General features: G+C 45.2%; 1 protein-coding gene and 1 pseudogene across 1 annotated transcript; both read right to left on the bottom strand.

The window, feature by feature from the left end:
- Window positions 1-2,144: 2,144 nt before the first annotated feature.
- On the bottom strand, window positions 2,145-5,359 carry LOC136498570 (polycomb group protein EMF2B-like; annotated as a pseudogene).
- Window positions 5,360-12,903: 7,544 nt separating this feature from the next.
- Window positions 12,904-15,120, bottom strand: LOC136498545 (uncharacterized). The gene has a single exon (XM_066494451.1). The coding sequence runs from the start codon at window positions 15,118-15,120 to the stop codon at window positions 13,063-13,065; it is 2,058 nt and encodes a 685-aa protein (XP_066350548.1). The 3' UTR covers window positions 12,904-13,062.
- Window positions 15,121-20,538: the final 5,418 nt, after the last annotated feature.

Raw genomic sequence — 20,538 nt, 5'->3', positions numbered from 1 at the left:
ACATACATGCATTTTGTTGAAAGTAGCAGCTGCTTGCTTCTACGTAACTTTTATGCTGTAGATGAGCGATTTTCAGGGCGAAAGAAAATTCCACGGCAAACTGGCGTCCTGATTGCGCAACTTGGACCGGACGTGCCCCTTTTAACTTTGCATTTTGCTCGGCATTTTAATAAGTTATTTATATTTGGTTTCATCAGCTCTGTTCCTGATCTAATTAAGGAGGCAAATTGTTTTCAGGTTCAGACTTGTCATCGTTTCTTTACTTGCCCTGCACTCCCATTCCCGTCATCACAGCAATGTTTACATCACAGTCAGGCCACTTGCATGCTTAAAGGGCAAACTACCTAATAGCTGTTTTCCTCTTAATGAAAAACTTGCGCTACGGCGCATGTTCGCGAAAAAAACCCCCCTACCTAATAGCTGTATCCTGTACATGTGGCTAAAATTCTTGTAAGATTTACCTTAGAAATTATCAAAACATAATGTGACAAGCATTCAATTGTATCTAAAGTTCTAAACAAGTGGTGGATCTAGAAGGAAAACAGAGCCAGTGCAGAAGCAGATCTCTCAGCAGAATTGGGCGCTGTTACAACTTACGAGAGGTCTGAAGAACAATCTTGACTCAGGGTTGTGCCTCCTCGCCAATAAATAAATAAAAAAGAATGACAGCCTGTCTTCAGCTTGCTTGTGTAAGTGGTCAGATACTTGGGAGCACAAAATGGATTAGACCCATTCATATTCTGAGACTTTGCGTGCAACCAGCTTCCATGTACACCTCAACATTTGACACCAATCTGGACTGTGCGAAACAAGAAAGGGCATTCAGAGTCTTACAAAGAAAAGAAAATACGTCGAGAAGACGGGAGTTCCTTGACAGTTCCGAAGATTTTCCCCATCTTTAAAGAAGATTGCACATAGTTTCATTCAATCTGGTCCTGATTGTTGCATATGTTGGTTCACTGTTTCTCGCTTTTACACATGTGCTTTGGTTGAGCTGCAGGTAAAATAGCTGTGCACAGCAACAGGCCAGAAAAACTGCAGCCATCGATCAGCCATACTCCCAAATAAGTTCTACAGCAGAGGAATTGACAGTACGCATATACAATACTTGATTGCTTGGTAAATATAAATTAATGCACTGATTCTATGCTTTGACCCCCCATCAACTCATTTAGGGCCTGTTTAGTTCTCAAAAATTTTTGCGCAGTACCCATCATATCGAATCTTGCGGCACATGCATGGAGTACTAAATGTAGACGGAAAAAAAAACTAATTACACAGTTAGGTGAGAAATCGCGAGACGAAACTTTCGAACCTAATTAGCCCATAATTAGACACTAATTGTCAAATACAAACAAAAGTGCTACAGTAGCCAAAAACCAAAAAAAAATTCATCTAAACGCGCCCTTACTACTGGATCTATCCACTAACTTTGTGCAGATGAAGAGATGGTAGTAGTGCTTTGACCCAGTGTGGTAAAAGGCGAAATCTCCCTATGCTTTGACCCAGTGTCTTGCGGAAAAAAAAAGAAACCAAAGTGCAATCCAGAATCTATTGAAACTTGATTGTTAAAAGGCGAAATCTCTGGGTTGCAAATAGGGTATAATTTCATTTCGTTTGAGTTGGTCGGATTGTTGATCCTCAGTGTTGATTTGACTCTACACACCGTCAAGCCATTTAAAAAGTAGTGTGATTGTGGCACAGAATTGACGGTAAAAGTTTACCATTTCATTGACCTGTGCACAAGATTAGCTAGAGACGTTGGTGCACTTAGGCCACTGATGCTCTTTGACTTGGTTATGTTAGTTGTCGCAGCCATAGCAGCCGGCATTCCAACCAACGCAACACTCGCTCATGTTCCTCCCCATCATTGGAGTCTCTCGTCTTAGAAATTAAAAAGAGCTTAATCAGAACGTGTCAGCTCAGATTGGGGGAATTTTTTCGCATGTGGAGCATAGTATCTCTGCCAAATCACGGCGTCAATCTTAGATATAAAATTCCTTTGGCACACGTTCCTGGAAGTTTACCTGCCGCCTACGAGTTCATCTCTACAAAACTTAGATATAAATTTTTTGATAATGAGCCGCAAGAAAACAAAAAAAAACACTCTTCTAACCATGAAACAATAAGTGCTGTTTACTAAAAGCCAGTGTCATGTAAAATTATTCGATGTAAATAACAGTAATGAACTTTTATGATCGATACATGCAAGTACAATGATGCTGTAGAAAATAGGAAATGAATCTTGTCCAGGTCACTGAACAGATATGCAGTACATTGAAAAGAGTTTAGCTTGTTTATCATTTATTATTGTTCATGCTTGAAATGTTTTTCATCGCGGCGGTTTTCACTTGGTGTCCGAGCCTTTGTTCTTGAAGCCGTCAATAATCAAGTTGCAGGCGTTCATGGTGTTCCCATTTAGCAGATTGTGGTCTGTTCCCATTTAGCAGATTGTGGTTCCAGAGTTTGATCATAAAAAGCCTCCAGCACCTGTTTCAGCAAGAAATCTCCAATAAAAAAAAAACAGCACCCCCAAAACATATGAAAATGCATGTCTGCTGCAGTCCGCAGCCATGCATACAAACTCACGTAGTAGTCACTCACCCTAATAGCGATGGGCTTCGTGCAAGTAATTGTCCATGAAGCTGGGAGAATGCTTTACAGGCAAATGGTATATGACTATCAGCTATCACCCTGCAATTTACCCTTCCATTTTCAGCCAAACGAACAGGGCAATATAGGTCAAGGACATGAGGAAACAAAGATGTTGCAGCATCTGACAAACTAAATTGTAGTTCCAGAAAAAAAATATTGATAGGAGTGACTGCAAATATGTAGTCAAAATTAGTTTTTACTACTCTGATTAGACTAGAAGCATTTTTTTCCCCATTTTGATTGTTGTAAGGATACAAGTGGGTATCCAATGGTGTTTTCTTTTGTCAGCTAACTAATTACGGTCAAATATCATTCTAGTTCATTTCACTCACTCAAATTACATCAAATACCATTCTAGTTCATGTGAATAAGTTTTTGGGTTGACCCTGTGACCGAAAGTAATTAGAACTTGCACCCCTTGTTAAAAAAACTCTTTCATAGACAATTTCACCTTTATAAAAAATGATAGAAAAGTCTATTTTCAGCACTTGAGCTTTTATTTTAGTAGGGATTTAACCCTCAAACTCCAATACCAAACATGTGCAGTCCTCTAACTATTAAAACCGAACAGCTTTAGCCCTTGGCTGGTTTCAAAAGTTGTTTTGAGTATATGCATATTTTCTAAAAATAAAATAATAGTTAAATCTCTCAAATTCATAAATAATTGTTTTTAAATCAAAGTCAGAAATATATAAAATTGGTACCAAATTTTTTGTAAAAATATAATCTATCTATTTAAATAAATTAGTTATGAATTCAAGAAATTTTAAATATTTTATTTAAAATATAATCTATCTATTGTTCTCATGTTTTGAAATTTCAAAATTTTAAATTGTTCCAAGGAACTTGGATGGAGAAAGGATCAAAACCAAACAAAATTTTATTTGATTTTTCATATTTTAAAATTAATTTTTTCAAATTGTTCGAACGAACTCAGATGTAGAAATGACTGAAACCAAAGTTATAGATCTTAACGAGAACTATAACTTTGTAGTTGACGACTTTTTCATTTGAAACCATTTATGATCCCACAATTCTATTCAAATTTTTCATATTTTGAAATTCAAAATTTTCGAATCGTCCTAACAAACTCGGATGGAGAAATGACCAAAACAAAAATTACAGATCTAGATGAGATATATAATTTTATAGTTTATGAAATTTTCATTTAAAATCATTTACGCTCCTAAAACTACTTTTGAAGTTCTCATATTTTAAAATTCAATGTTTTGAATTGTTCGAACGAACTCGAATGGAGAAATGAACAAAACCAACGTTTTACATCTCGATGAGATCTACATCTTTGTAGTTGTTGACTTTCATTTGAAATCATTCGTAGTCCCAAAATTCTGCTTCAAGTTATCATATTTTGAAATTCAAAATTTTTTCAAATTGTTCAAATGAACTTGGATGAAGAAATTACCAAAACCAAAGTTGTTGATCTCAATGAAATAAATTATATTTTTATTAGAAAGTTTTTTGTACCAATTTCATATTTTTTTATTTAAAATTAATTATAAATGAATTTTGGTACACTTCCGTTTTGCATAACGCAACAAACTTATGCTTGTTCATCATAACTATCGCAGTTACATAGTGAATACCGCAAATACATGAATTAATTTCTAGTAACAGGACGTCAGATTTTCTTAACCCTAGCAAACATACTGGACCTAATTCAAACCTGAACATGGACAGCTATCAACATGGTTACAAACCTGTTGCATATATACACACTAATTTTAGAGTCACATTTATTCTCAGTCTAACTCAAGTCACCTACGCAACCTCACCAAAAGAAGGCAATACTTAAAAACATGCCATAGGAGTAAAGACAATTTGGGTTAGTCAATCAATAGCAGGAAGTGAAATCACTTCTATTTACCGTGATAGCAGAAACTAAGAGGAAATATTGGGGATGGAATAGCAGGAAGTGAAATCACTTGTATTTACCGTGATAGCAGAAATTAAGAGGAAATATTGGGGATGGACTGACCTCTGTCTTGAAACAAATGAATTCCACATATGCATGACACGCTTCTCATCTATTGCAATATCATCGAAACTATCAAGCATCTGCATTCAGTCAGAAAGTTAAAAATAAGAACTAAACTATTTTGCAGTAATACAGGATGAGTTGGGCTCAAGCTAAGGTAGCATATGCTCATATTAATGTTTGTGCAAGAACAGAGAAGAAAGATTATCACATCTTACCTTTCCATCTTCAAAGTCAGCAACATCATCATCAACTTCGCCTTCACTATCATGATTTGAGAGAACTTCAACTGTCATTTGCTACAATAAGTATAAAGAGATAGTTAAGCTAGATTGCAAATATAGGAATGAATCATTTTGGACAGTTGGAGCCACGTTAACATGATACTGGGAACCAATGGTCAAGGAGAACGAATTAAATTACCAGAATGAAAAGCATAACTGCATATATAACACAAATGCTGAAAATTGGCCTGAAATGTTTGGACATGGAAACAAAACTGAAATTAGCAAGCTTCACAAACATCATCAAATGCTTCCTCCAACATTATATCAGGCCTTCCCATCAAATTGGTTGATCATTTGTGAAAATATGGTACCAAGTAGTATGCACTATGCCACCAAGTAGTTATAAGTGACTACTTCACTTGGTATGTGTTCTGAAAGTTACCATGCGTTGTGATGATGCCCTTGGGCCTTCGGATCTTGAGCTTGAGGTAGGCATAATTTAGGACAACCATGAACTTTGCTTAGCATGGTCTCCCAGGTATGGCATTGTAAGACCCAGTGAAGCCCACCGCCTCGAAGGTGAGTTTCTCCGTCCTGAAGTTGCTTTGGTCATCGAACGTGAGGGAGAGCGCGATGCGTCCGAGTGGCATAGCGCGCCTTCCGGGGATGACTCCGTGGAATGGTGCATCAAACGGACAAAGTGCCAATCTAGAGATCCGCAACCTATCGAAGGCATCCACATAGAGTATGTTGAAGCTACTCCCTCCATCCATTAGGACCTTCGTCATCTGGACATCTCCCACCATGGGATCAAACACAAGAGGGAAGCGAGCCCACTTAGGGACATGGTCGGGGTGATCGTCCCTATCGAAGGTGATCGATTTCTCTAACCACGTGAGGTGGCTTGGAAATACAGGTTGGACGACGTTGATGTCACGAGCGATAAGCTTCTCCTAACGCTTGGATTCATAGGTCTTGGGCCTACCGAATATGAGCATCGTATCCCGCACTTCTAGGAACTCGATACTCATTTTCCCTTTGTTTGTCGACGGTCAGTGGATCTTCCTTCTGAGCATCCTTAGCATTTTAGAAGGCATCCAAGTACCACTTCCTCATGGTGTCGTAGTCCTACGCAAAGTGCTTGACCTTGTAGCCATGAAGGAGACATGGGGCGTTTCATGATGTACATGCACTTGATCGAGTTGTTGTGGGAACGCTGCTTCTGTTCTGTTTTGTCGGCGGCTCCCATGAAGTTCCTCTTGCGCTTGTTGTCCTTCCTCCTAGGGGAAGAGGGGGCATCGTTGTCGTCGCCCTCAGCCGCCTTTTGCTTGCCCTTATGCTTGTTGACGTTTGCATTGACTACTTCGTCACCGCCTTTTGCTTGCCCTTATGTTTGTCGACGTTCACGTTGACTACTTCGTCATTGTTGGCATAGTTGATGACAATTTCGAGGAGTTCGCTCATCATCAAGACTTCCATTCTACTGATCCTATGGACTAGTTCTTGGCATCCGACTCCCCTCATTGTCTATTTCAGATGAGCGACCTCAACCTCATGTAGTTCTACCTTAGGCTCAAAGTCATGCAAGGGTAGAACGCTATCATGCTGGGGCAAGTTATGTACACCTCGAAGCTGGAAGGACATGGTGGGCATGGTGGCCTACAACCCCTGCCACACCCTGATGGAGGTTCGGCTGAAGCTCTCAACCAAGAGCACGACGTCGGAGGTCGACGAAACGATGTACCGCAACATGGTGGGCAGCCTTTGCTATTTGATGCACACGATGCCAGATGTCATGTTCGTGGTGGGCTGTGATTAGATTCATGGAGAAGCCCTGGTAGGCGGCAGGAGCACTTCGCCACCATCAAACACATCCTGCGCTACAATGAATTGATGGGCTACAATGACAACAATTTGTGGCGGGCATTGATGAGAGGAGGAGCACCGACAAAGTCATCTTCTTCCATGATGAGATGCAAGTCTCTTGGCAATCTCAGAAGCAGAGAACGGTGGCCCTCTCAACATGCGAGGTAGAGAACATGGCAGACATGGCAGAAGTGTATCAGGTGGTGTGGCTCATGTGGCTGTTGGGCGACATCATCGGCGTCAAGGTCTAGCCGCTGCTTCTGAAGATGGACAATCAGTCCGCAATTTCACTCAACAGGAATATAGTTCTCCATGATAGAAGTAAGCACATTGGCATGAAGTTTCATTTCATCCATGAATCCATGGAGAATGGGAAGATTTGCATGGACCACGTGAGCATCGAGGAGCACCTCGTCGACGTCCTGATGAAGTCGCTTCGACGCATGAGGTTCAGTGAGCTTCGTGGCAAAATTGGTATAATCTATTTAAGGTAAACCGAGTCGGGCTTAGGGTGAGATTGTTGCATAACCTAGTCTCGGTTTAGTTGTTTGAGCTCCTATTTTAGTTGTTGATTTAGTTTTTTTACAAAATACTCGGTGACCTTTATTGATTGATAGATATTACATCGTTCATCAAAAACTCAAGAATAAAACTAGGGGGCTCATCATCCCAATTATAATTAAGTTTCGTCCGCATGCCTTGCCTAGCCAACTCGTGCGTTGTCTTGTTGACTTCTCTGCTGCAATGCTCGATGGAGATCATCTAAAACCCACTCCAAACAATATTACATTCATCATACACAGCAGCAGCTGAATTTTCCGAAAATCCTCTGTTTGCCATTGTTTCCACCACTTACATGCAGTCAGACTAGACAATCAGTCGGTTGCAACCTGCATGTTGTGCTAGCAATAACCCTTCCTTCAATGCGAAGCTTCCGCCATGGGCGCGTCCACCAGATAGGGGAGAAAAGTATGTGAAGTTACTATCGCTCCCCCTATCCAATCTCTTCTAATAACACCAGTGCTGCCGGTCCCCGTTCATTCATCAAAGGAGGTAGCAATATTAACTTTAACAAACTCCTCCGGAGGTTTTTGCCAGCCTTGTCGTTCTTTGGTGCCCTTTATAGTGGCCATCTTGTAATTCTTTGTTAGGGTAGCAATAGACAAGCTCGATCTTGATGGTCGCTGAATGTTCTCACCATGCACAAGCTGGCGTCTCTCCCACCAGAGAGACCAGCCGCCCGTAAGAATAAGCTCTGAAAATCCGACACCAAGATGATCTACAGTCTCCCCCTTCTGATCACTTCCTCAATAATTACTGACCTAGACCAATTAGTGCCAATGACCTCTAAAATTTTCTCCCAAACTCCTAAGGAGCTCCACACAGCCTTTGCTCGATCACAGGTAAAAATCACATGTTTGATATCTTCAGCACCATTTTTGTAAACTGGGCACCCACCAATGTTGCTGGTGTGCCGATTAGCTAGGACAGCCATACATGGAATGAAACCATGCAGGGCTCTCCATCCAAAAATCTTGATTTTACCTGGCAGGTCCAATTTCCATAATCGTTTCCCTGCTTGGCTTCTACTTGCACCAGTTGCCTTCAAAGTGTGAATTCTTGGACCGTACTTACTTTCCCACTAGCAGTGGTAAGCTGACTTCACAGAGAACATCCCATTCCTATTATAGTGCCATGCCACGCAATCTTCTCTCCCCAAGGTGAGTGGAATCTGCAAAATCCGATTTACATCAACTGGCCAGAAAATTGACTTCACCAAATCGACGTCCCATGTTGCATCCACAGGGTTGATGAGATCATCAACTGTAGTTATGATGTTGCTGCCTCTGGCCATTGGACCTTCAAGTTATGACTTCTAGGAATCCATTTGTCCTCCCAAATATTAATCTGAGTTCGATCACCAACTCTCCAGATATACCCCTGCTTAAAACAGTCAAGCCCAGCTAAGAGACTTTGCCACGTATAAGAACTCCCACTCTTCATCCTTGCCTTCAACAATTTACCATCTAGATAATACCGAGCTTTGAGTACTCTAGCACAAAGAGAATCTGACTCACACAGTAGTCTCCAGATTTGCTTCGCTAGCATCACAAGATTAAATGACTGCAAATCTCTGAACCCCATACCTCCTTTACCTTTTGGAACACACAATTTCCACCATTCTTGCCAATGGATCCTTTTATGATCATCCTCATCACCCCACCAGAATTACGACATAGCATTTGTTATTCCTTTGCAGATTTTTTTCAGAATTTTAAACACCATCATCACGTATACCGGTACAGCTTGAGCAATTGACTTAATAAGAATCTCCTTACCACCCATGCTTAGCAATTTTTCCTTCCATCCGTTAATTCTTGAATTCACCCTGTCTATTAGATGTCAAAAACAATCACTTCGATCTGCTCCCACCAACGCCAGCAGACCAAGATATTTATCACTTAAAGTCTCTGTCATTATGTTTAGAGACTCACAAACCTCCAATTTTGTATTTACCTCTGTATTATTGGAGAAATAAATGCTAGATTTTGCCTCGCTTACTTTCTGACCTGAATTTACACAATACCGGTGAAGAATATCTGCAAGGCAATCTACATTTTTCCTGTCCGCATGCATAAGAATGAGAGAATGATCTGTAAATAAAAGGTGTGAGTTAGTAGGGGCTTCTCTACAGACTTTCACCCCCTCGATCTCACCTCTCTCATCTGCTCCTTTTAACATGCACGATAACCCCTCTGCTACAAACAGAAAGAGGTACGGTGACAGTGGATCACCTTGCCTTAACCCCCCTGTTGGCGTGATCATATCAGTTTCAGTAGAATTAAAACAAACTTTATACTTTACTGAAGTGACACATGCCATGATAATTTCACCCATCTCGTGTCAGAACCCAGTTTGATCATAATCCTTTCTAGAAAATTCCATTCAACTCTATCATAAGCTTTATGCATATCTAGCTTGACAGCACACATGCCCCTTTTCCCTTTCTTTTTCCTCATCGTATGAATGCATTCATAAGCCAACAAAATGTTATATGTGATTAATCTGCCTGGGACGAATGCACTTTGGTGGTGGTTAATAATATCAGGTAAAATTACCTTCAGTCTACTTGATAACATTTTTGAAATTACCTTGTAAACCACATTGCAAAGCGATATTGGACGGAATTGGGCCACCATCTCCGGATTGTCAATCTTTGGGATTAAGATAATGGTAGTATCATTCCATCCATCTGGAACAATAGCATTATTAATCGTAGCCAGGACTTCCTCCACCAAATCACCGCCCAACATATTGCAGAACCGTTTGAAAAAAAAATAGCATGAAGGCCATCAGGTCCTTGGGCTTTCAAATCCCCAATACTGAACAAAGCTTTCTTCACCTCCTCTCTAGAAAAAGGCGCCATGAGAATTTGATTCATGTCAGTTGTAACTCTACAGTTCACATTTGACAAAACAGCAAGGTCCACCTCTTGGGTTTCTGATGAAAAAGGATTTACAAAATAATGTTGGACCATCTCTCTCATCTTCTCAATATCTTCATGCTTTACTCCTTGATCATCAACTAGTGCACGTACCATATTCCTTCTTTTGAGATGAGAAGCAAAGTGGTGAAAAAAAATTGTATTTCTATCACCGTGCTTGAGCCAATTTGCTCTTGCTCTTTGCACCCAAATAATTTCTTCTTGTTCCAACCGGAGCAGGATATCCTTTTATGCAGCTATCAACTCATCCGTCATTGGTGCACAGTCTCAAATTTTCCAGCTCCTTTTTCAGCTTCTTCGTATGCTGAGCCGGCTTCTTTAGGACCACACGGTCCATGCAGATCTGCATGGACTGCATTTGCTTTCTCCATCAACTTAGGCCCATGGCCTACCGACGAAGCTCTCGCCCATGCTAATTGAACAATTTCTTCCATGGTCTCCTCTTTCAGCTACCTCGCCTCAAATCGTTTCGGGCTCCTGTGTGATTGCTTATTTGCACCACCAAGGAAGTCCGTATTTACAATGAGCAGGCGGTGATCTGATTTCACCATCTCGCTGTTTACCAACCTTGCGTTAGGAAACATAATATTCCACTCAGGATTCGCGACGCCTCTATCAAGGCGTTCTCTGATTTTCCCCCTTTGCTAGGTGAAAATGTCTCCGGTATAACCAATGTCCGCAAGACCATAGTCTGCCAGAGCGTCTTGGAATGCTTGTATATGTCCCTGAGGGCGTGCTCGCCCCCCTTCCTTCTCATGATGAAATAAAATCTCGTTAAAATCACCCAAGGCCAGCCATGGGAGCGAACTGCTACCATGTAACGAGCGTAGCGCCCCCATGTTTGGTCCTTGTGATCCCAACTCGGCTCTCCATATACTCCAGTTAACCTCCATTCATCTCCATCCCTGACTACCACATCAATAAAGTACTTAGAAACATCATTTAGTTGAATTACCACCTCCTTCCTCCACAGCATCAAAAGCCCGCCACTACGACCATCACTCTCGTGGATGATGTAATGATCACAACCCAAACGTCTCTTCAAATTTTCTGCCTTCGCCTTCCCTACATGCGTTTTAGAGGAAAAACACATCTGGTTGCTCTCGCTTGTGGATTTCCAGAAGCGCTCGAACTGCCCGGGAGCTAGCTAGCCCTTGGCAGTTCCATGCTAAGAGTTTCATTGCGCTCGGTCACCCTCCTCGTCAGAGGGCGCCGATCCAAACAAAGGGTTATTTGTAACATCACCAACTTCCTTGCTTCTCTTCGGTCTCTTCTTCTCTTGCTCCTTCAGAGGGCTCGTTGCCAGAGTGGAGCTCTCCAAAAGATTCACCTGCTTTGCCACCAGACCTCTCCCATCTACCTCCGTAACCTCTCACTTTCTGGACGCTAGAGCAGCATCCAAATTTTCCTCATGATCAGCTGAGGTCTCCATGCCTTCAGCCTCCTCTTCTACCCAGTAATCACGCGGCCCCTACCTCTCCCTCGCCCTCTACCGCCACCTCTACCTCTTCCTCCTCTGCTATCCTCTCTTCCACCAATAGACGGTGGAAAAGATACTCTGAGCCAATCACCCCATTCACACTCATCTTTCCCATGCACCCCATCTCCACATTCAGCAACTTCATGGCCCATCAAGCCACACTTGAAACAAAAGCTCGGAAGCTTCTCATATTGCACCAAATTCATCATCCTCTCCTTGATAGTGATCGGCACCACACACACTAGAGGTTTATTCAAATCAAGAAAAACCCTAGCACGGAGATTAATCCTGCCTTCATTAACGATCACGTGAATGGGATCCCCCACTTTCCTCGCTACTTTTTCTGCCAACTCCCTCTTCTTCATCAAGCCATCCGGTACTCCTTGAATACGAGTCCAAACTGGAATTTTATCCAGTCTGTATGTTTGCACATTAGAGAAACCAAGGTACTCTTCGATCACCACCGCAGCTCCTCGAAACAGCCAGGGCCCGTCTTCCATCATTCTAGTCCAATCACCAAGGCAGTGCATTTGAACTACAAAGAGATTTCCACCGAGAACCTTGAACGTTACCTCCTTTGCTGCTGCCCATGCTATCCGCATGGCACTGAACAGAGCTACATGACTGAAAGCAGGGCAAGCCAGCGTACATCCTTGACGAGCTCTTCAAACTCCTTCGAGAAATCTAGACCCTCCTCTTCTTCCCCTTGCAAATTCATCCTTCCCAGCCGCTCCTCCAAGCTGGGTTCCTTTGGGTCCTGATCCATAGTCTCACCCACCGCTTCTTTCTCCTTTGGTTCCCGCTGGATGCCCGCCATGCAACGACCGCCGACGGAAGTCGCGGACGCGGGGCGCTCTGTACTCACGGATGCTCCAGGAGCACGTACGTGTAGGACCGATTGAACTTGGTAGAATTTCTGTACTCTCGCAGCCGCCGCCGAGAGGAATAAACAACCCTAGGGGTATTCTTGTATCGAATCATATGCCACCCTTTGTAAACATAGTGTTTCACCTGCAACTGTAAGTTAATTACAATGCGTCGCGTTTAGTTGTTGATTCAGTTGAATATGTGGGCTTGATTGCATTGCGATCATGGTTAGCAACAATAACAATTATATTGGCAATAAAAGAAGGTTAACAACAGAACATTAGGCTTCCGCTGAACCTCGATGGATCTTTACATACAATATATGTTCACATCTGTAACTTTTTTCGTTACCAATATCTCTAAGAAAGGAATTAAGTCTAACAAGAGCCAGTTGTTCTGGATAGATACTGAATCAGCTATACACAGACACACACACACAAACTAGCTGTCTGGCCGAATTGAAGACTCAATCTTTCTGCCGTGCATAAGCTTCTTGGTTAAGGAAGTTTATCATCATCCAGACAACGCTCGTCAACTCGCCGCCACTGCTGAGCTTCTTGGCGTGGGACTCCCTGCTGCACCGATTGGCCGCGTACACCACGAAATCCATCCACACGTCAAGGAGCAATCTCAAGACGGCCTCGACGCCTTTCTCCTTGACTCTGCCAAGCAGCTCTACCGCGACTCCATTGGCGTAGCAGAGGCGAGGGACATTCTGGCTGTATTTTGGCATCTCCTCATACACCTTGTTGGCAAGCTCATGTACATGGCTCAGTTGTTGTTCAGGGACACTAGCAGGGCCATCCTGCAGGCAGAACATCTCTCTGAGCTTTGCACCGATATCTCTGTTAATAAGATGACGACCTTGTTGATTCTTGCACCTGTCGGATAGGTTCTCGCAGGTTCGCCGGTACACCATGCCCTGGGCAAGGCCAGGCAGCATGTTTGGGTGGTTCACGAGGAGGAACATCATGTAGTTGGACAGTGTCCTGATCGACTTCACCACCAGCAGGAGGTCTGCTGCTGCATCTTCGTCACCGCTTCTTGATCTGGCGAGGAAGATGTCGGTGCCGATGTGCCAGATGATGACGCCCTCTTGGAACTCCACGCCGAGGTTCCTGTCTCGTTTGATGCGTTCATACAAACCCTTGTCCTCTCTCTCAAGCGCCTCCTGACCCCAGCTCTTCCTGATCACGCCCTGCGAGTTCAGCCCCGTCTCGGTCAGCCTCTGCACGTACCGGAACAGCCCCTGCCTCAGCTCGTCGGAGATGTCAGCTGTGGCCGAGTAATGCTTCCGGTTCCACCAGTACTCGAATCCCAGCGCCATGGCCATTCTTCCTGCAACAGGCCTGTGAGCCCTTCTGTGACGGCTGCAGAAGTGCAGCATGTTATACTGCCCCATCTCGCCAGACCACCTCCTAACACTGACAGATCTTCCCTGTATTGTCTTGACAAGCTGACGAAGCCGATCCCATCTTCCGGTGCACAGTGTCGCGTACCGGAGCCAGCTCCACCGCGTGGTGCACAGGAAGGCGTAGGTCCACGAGGAGCCCAGCGCGTTCAGCACCGACGCCATCTCCATGACCAAGGCCCCTGCCAGCAAGACGTAGGTGACGACCACGTCGAACACGTCGTCGTCGTCTCTGCCGCTGAAATGGAACAGCAGGAACGCGGCGGCGATGGCGGGAGACGAGGCGAGGCGGAGGAGGTATCCCGGCCAGGTGTGGACCACGGCGGACTTGGTGTAGAGGACGTCGTACAGCAGGGAGAGCTGCAGCTCCGCGAACGCCCACATGCCCCTGGCGTCCTGCTTCTTGAGCGCCCTGAGCATCTCCAGGGTGCTGTGCTCGGGGTCTTTCTCCAGCCAGGAGGAGTCCACGGTGGCGCGCTTGCAGTAGTGGAACATGTGGTGCGCGTGCCGCAGGTGGGCTTCTTCCTCGTCGACGGCGGCGGCCTTGTTCGGCACGCCGTGGTCCCAGTGGTGGACGTGGTGGTGCCTGGCGGCGGGAGGCTTCTTCGTGAGCGAGCTCCGGATGCTGCTCTTGTTTCCGCCCCTGATCGCCGCCACCTTCTCCCCGTACTTGGCGACGCCGACGGCCCACATCAGCAGAGCGGCCAGCGCAAGGAAGGTGTCGCCTCTAGGGAGAAGTATGTAGAGGACGTAGGTGACTGCCAGGACCTTGACGACGAAGAGCTGCAGGTGGCGCAGCCAGAGCTGGTTGTCGTGGAACGCGTAGGCGCCGATGCTGTCGGGGCCGCCGCGGTGCAGCAGGAGGAAGGGCGCCCAGAACGGCATCAGCCGGTGCTCGCGCGGCGCGCTGCTCAGGGAGAGGATCCCGATCGCATAGATCCCGATGGTGTCGGCCAGGTGGTACGCCAGCCACAGAGGGACCCGCAGCAGCATTGGGGCTCGACGCCGCCGGATTCCGGCGAGGGGTAGGAGGAGGACGTGCATGCCGAGGCTCAACAGCAGCAGGATCTGGATGGCCCAACGGTTCCACACATCCAGTGGCCTGAAAGCCATTTTTTTCCTTAAACAAGGAAGGAAAACCTTGCTGACTGATTCGCGAGAAAAGGCCAGCAGCAGGTCCTGAGGCTGCTGCACAGGAGAGGAATGGGACGACGACTAAACCAGAAGAGAGAAATGGTGAGGTCTTGTACCATGTAGCTACATCCATCATCAGTGACACGGCCGCATTAGCAATTTAACATTTGCCATTAATTGTTGATTGCTGGTGACTTGTATGAGGCAATGTCCAACAATGTAATAATTAACTCGTCAATTAGTACTATAGGTTTGAACTTCCAAACGTCCGTCGATACTAAAGTCATGAACTTCCACGGCTTCAACAATAAATCAATCGAAGGTGCACCTGTGGCCAATTGATGGATAGCTAAGTCACCTTTCATTGCCAGAAATTGGAGAAGCTTCTTCAGGTTTATGTGATGGGGATGCCAGTATGCCACAACAATTGGTGTTCTGGCTCGCATGCCAAAATTCATTTTCATGGTTGGTATACCTAGCATACAGCGTCTCTATATTCAAGTTGTTTACTACTGCAAGATCTTGCGTGGACGAATATAATAGGTGTCTGGATATCAATCCGTTTGAATATTATCTTAGCGGACGGGTGCTGTCTGTCATATTCCAATCCTTATTTATTATTCATACTAGCTATACCTCGTTATTTAATCAGGGGAACCGGTGACACGTGGAGTCACCTCACTTTGAAGCGGATGAAGATGGCACCAGCAGAGGTTCGCAGCGCTGGCGCACTAGAGGCGGTGGCGACTTGAAGACTTCCACTCGCCGAATATGGCCATTTAGGAGAGGATGTCGGGAAGCAGGGATTTGCCACGGTCATAGTTTTTTTTTCTTTTTTGGTTGTGTGTTCTCTTTATTGAGGTGTGAGTCTAAGTGCTCTCGTATCTTTTTGGATTTGTATACGCTTCGTGTATATAGAGGCTAGATTAATGAATCCATTATTTAAAAAACAAAGAGTTGGGCCAATTCATAACTAAGGGGTGTAAAAGAGCTAGGATACGACTCTGGTGAAGCTTAACTTCAGCTGAGAAAAAGCTCTTCCGTGTTGTCATTGTTGGCATCTTGTTGTTAAAGATGTAGGCATTTCGCTACTTCCAAATGCACCATAGAACAATCATGAAAATGTCCATGAAAGAAGGAAGCTGTGAGGATTGTCTTTGTTCGGCAATCATCTAGAAGACTAGAACATGCTCCTGTGAACGGTCCACTGTAAACCAAGAATGAACCACCTGTTTACACTGTTAGAGCATTCAAAGAAGAGATGCATGGAAGTTTCCTCCACTCCATCAAGGCACATGGTATAGTTATATCCCTCTAAGAATTTCTTTCATCGTCGCATGACATTTCTTACGTTTTGACTATCATAAAAAAGGAGCCAGGTACGTGTTGAACTTTATTTTTGGGATACATTTTGCTTTCCATATACAGAGGAAAGGAGTTGGAGGAGTCATAGCTGCAAAGTGATGCCTGTAGAACTTGGCCGACCTATGTGGCATTGTTCCAAATGTAACACCAAGAATTATCTAGAGGATGCGGCGCCATAAACCCAGCCAAAACATCTTTGAACACCAAGAATTTATTGTACCTGCTCTAGAAATGGCGAGCCTATAGGGGTTTTGTCTCGTTCCCTAAAAACGAGGTTGTTGATGATAAATTGGTACTATCCAGGTGGAGAATCTCTCCCCGCATAGTTTGCTTTCAAAAAAGGCGACCCTAAACATGTCAAGTAGATCCTCCTTGTGAAGTGCCACTTGGACAGACATATTGCTATGCTTAGCATATTGAAAGAGAATTGAGAACTTGGAGGAGAGAGGCTTATCTAAGAAGTTGTCTTCCCAAAGGCCCATTGTGCCCCCAATGCCAAAGACACATTGAGCACCTCTGAAGATAGTGCTCAATTTGAGAATAACTTTCCAGTAGAAAGACCCTCTAGAGGGAGCGAGGCGGGAGACTTTGTTCTTATAAAAGGAGTCACACAAATCAATTGCACCCAAGGAACATTGGCTTTAATGTAGAATTTGTCTAGATGTTTTAGGTCTCTCAGTCCTCTCTCAAATTAGCACCAAGCTTGAGAGGGAGAGGAGAGGGTGGAGGTGGATTTTCAATCTATCATGCACACCCACTCAATCTCTCTTTACAAATTCTTCAGTAGGGTCCTTGACCCTCCTGTTTCTTCAAAAAAAATCTCTTTACAAATTTGCACATAGCCTGGAAGAGAGAGAGAGAGAGGAGAGGAACCCTGACCATAGATGCAACTATAGGGAAAGGAGAGAATTGGAGAGGAAGGAAAGGAAAGGCACCGCCTTATCCTCCCCCAGCCAGCCGGACCTCTCCTAGCCACGCACCTAGCTGGCCACACAGGCACTAGCTAGTGCTCCATAGACCTGCGGGCCCCAGCGGCCAAGCCAGGCGTGGCAATGGCTCCAAGCTAGAGACAGCAGCAGACGCGTGGGCCTCTAGCTCCTCAAACGGTCGACGTGAACGATCACGGAGCGGCCACACGCTCTCGTACCTATCTTTGTGCCCCTGTGCGCCTTACGCGCTGCCCCACGCCTGTTTAGCGGCAACACCGCTCACATGCGCAGAAACGCTTCACCTGGCGCGGTCCCCACGCCAAATTAATATGACGCCCGCATCGGAAAAGAATGAAAAATTTACATATTTACCTCGCCACTCGTCCTAATATCATTCTTAGGATGGCAATTATAAATTTACTAGATGAGAGAAGTTTTAACATCGGATTTGCCATCTTTATGCATGTGGCACGCCACGTCAGCCTGACACGTTGGCGTCCAGTCAACTGGGGCGTATCAAAAGTCCTTCCTGCCCTTGCCTCGCTCCTCTCTCCCCCTCTCCGACAGCCGGGGCCCGCAGCTCCTGTCACTGCCAGGTGGGTCCCACTTGTCAGCTTCATCTTCCACCTCCAGCCGAGCAGCCGCGCCGCGGCCCCTCCCTGTCTGGTAGCAGCCCCAGCGCTCCCTCCCGTTCGTGAGCGCGGGCACCAGCAGCTCCTCCGCGGCCTCGCAGGCGCAGGGACGAGCAGCTCCGTCGCAGCCTCGCGGGCGCGGGCGTGAGCAGCTGCATGGCGCATGCCGCGGCCGGACGCAGCGCACGGGTCCTACTTGTAGAGCGCTTCGACCTGCTCCAGGTCTCCAGCACCTCGTCTCCTGGCACGGCGACTCCTGCACCACCCGTGGCTCCTCGCATGGGCCAAGGCGAGTCTTGCACCGTCCACGGCTCCTCGCACGGCGAGTCAGGCACCATCCGCGACGCCTATAGCCTACCCAAGTCGCCACCCATGGAGGCAGCAAGCACGGCGGCGGTGTTCTGAACGCGAGTCCACATACAATTGATGATGGTCGTTGTTCTCGTTCTGCTTGCCATGAGACCACATCTCGGCCATCTGCAGCATCCATCTCCTCCAGCATGCAGCGCAGGCACTCCTAGCGGAGCAACTCCACCTCCGCCTGTTCCTCCGCCACATCCTTATCTTCTCTGTTGTTATCCATTGGATTACTGTTATCCACTGGATTTGGGCATGTGAATTTGGGTTAAAATGGGGAGGGTGAGGAATGGATAAACTGAGACTTGGGTTTGGGTGTGGACAAGGCCGGGTGTATCCACACCCTCCCCAACTACAGGTATACATCCAGACGCCGGAGGTTGAAGAAGATGCTGACGAGTAGAGCCCACCTGACAGTGAGAGAAGCTGTAGGATCCGACTGTTGGAGAGGGAGAGAGAGGAGCGGGGCAGGACATGAAAGACTTTTGACATGCCATGGCTGACTGGGCACCAACGTGTCAGGCTAACGTGGCGTGCCACATGCGCAAAGATGGCAAATCCGATGTTAAAGCTTCTCTCATCTGACAAATTTATAATTGTCATGTTAAGGATGATATTTGGACAAGTGGCGATCGTTATAAAGGTAAATATGTAAATTTCATGAAAAGAACCGGCGTGCCCCGCTCCTAGGCTTAGCGCGCCACGCTCCTAGCCTTGGCTTATAGCACCCGCATGATGGGCCGCCCTAGTGCACAAGCAGGCTGCCAGCGCCTAGGCCCACGCGCGACCCTAGCGCTAGCTTTCACATGGCCTCAAGCTAAACAACAATTTCTAGTTCGGGCCAGGAATAATACCGAGCGCACCCTCTCTGCCTACGCACGCGCACAACAACAGAGAAGGGCTGCTTGGAAATTTGGCACAGCCGAACCAGAAATTCCCAACAGTTCTTTTTTCTTATCTTTTTCCATCCTTTTCAAGTGCTATCTCTTCCCCAAAGCATCTAGCAAATTTTAGCATTTGAGATAGCTTTTCATAAAGAATTTTTCAGGACTTTCTCATGCACCTCTCCACGTGACTAAGGGTAATGCATATGCAAGTGAAATTCAGACTTAGTGGCACTAGATAATCGTTGCAACTAAAAGATTTCCTCTCTTTATAATACGGCTATCTATCATAAACCTGATCAATTTTCTTCTCTACTCAAGTTGGACCGGTGAAATAAAATTCCCTACAAATATATCTTTGCCTTACGCATTCCGTTTCATCTCCTCCAACGTTGATGCTACACAAGCACCAACCTGCATCAAGCCTTTTGATAATCAACGATAGTCAACACTTGGCTTGATCTTTCTTAAATGATATGATCCGGTTCATATCATCATGTAGCCTTATTGGTTCTTCGATCTCAACATCACTTGCTCTTCACCGTTGTCCTCGTCCATTGGTGCCAATTCATTGCTCAAGCTTCTCCGCCATGTGCGGTGCGTCACTCCAAAGCCTCTAACTTCCCTTCACACTTGCAACCGGTCCATCGATATCAAGCCTTGTCTTAATCTTCTCCACCTAGTCACATGACTCCATGTCATGTTTCATATGCAATAAGCTCCTTCATTGACACACCTTCAACACCTTAGGGTTACATTGCAAAGGCAACTAGCCATCATCACACTTGTAAACACCGAGCATACGAGATAAGAGATCTTACTCTCAGCTGGACATAGGGTATCCCATACCTATGTCTCATGTGCTACCCTTCTGATTCCTTGTGCATGATACGCTGATCTGCATTGCCGGAGTCAATACCTCCGACACCCTTCATTCCAAATTATAAGATGTTTTAATTTTTCTAGATATATTAGTTTTACCATATATCTAGACATAATGTTATCTAAGTGCACAATAAAAGTTATATACCTAGAAACAAAGTGAAAATGTCTTATAATCTGGAATGGAGGGAAGTATATAACTATGGGTTACTATACACCTTCCCGGTGAAAAAATTAAGTTGAAGATGTAATCAAAGTTCGGCTAAATTCATATGGATATGTATAATGCATTCACGAAAAAAACATCTGGATATCTTCTAGAGCTCTCGACTCCTGTATGTGTCTGAT

Source organism: Miscanthus floridulus, chromosome 12, assembly GCF_019320115.1.
Source record: "Miscanthus floridulus cultivar M001 chromosome 12, ASM1932011v1, whole genome shotgun sequence".
Taxonomy (NCBI): domain Eukaryota; kingdom Viridiplantae; phylum Streptophyta; class Magnoliopsida; order Poales; family Poaceae; genus Miscanthus; species Miscanthus floridulus.
Note: the sequence above shows the minus strand (reverse complement) of the source record. Positions and strands in the feature narration are given on the sequence as shown.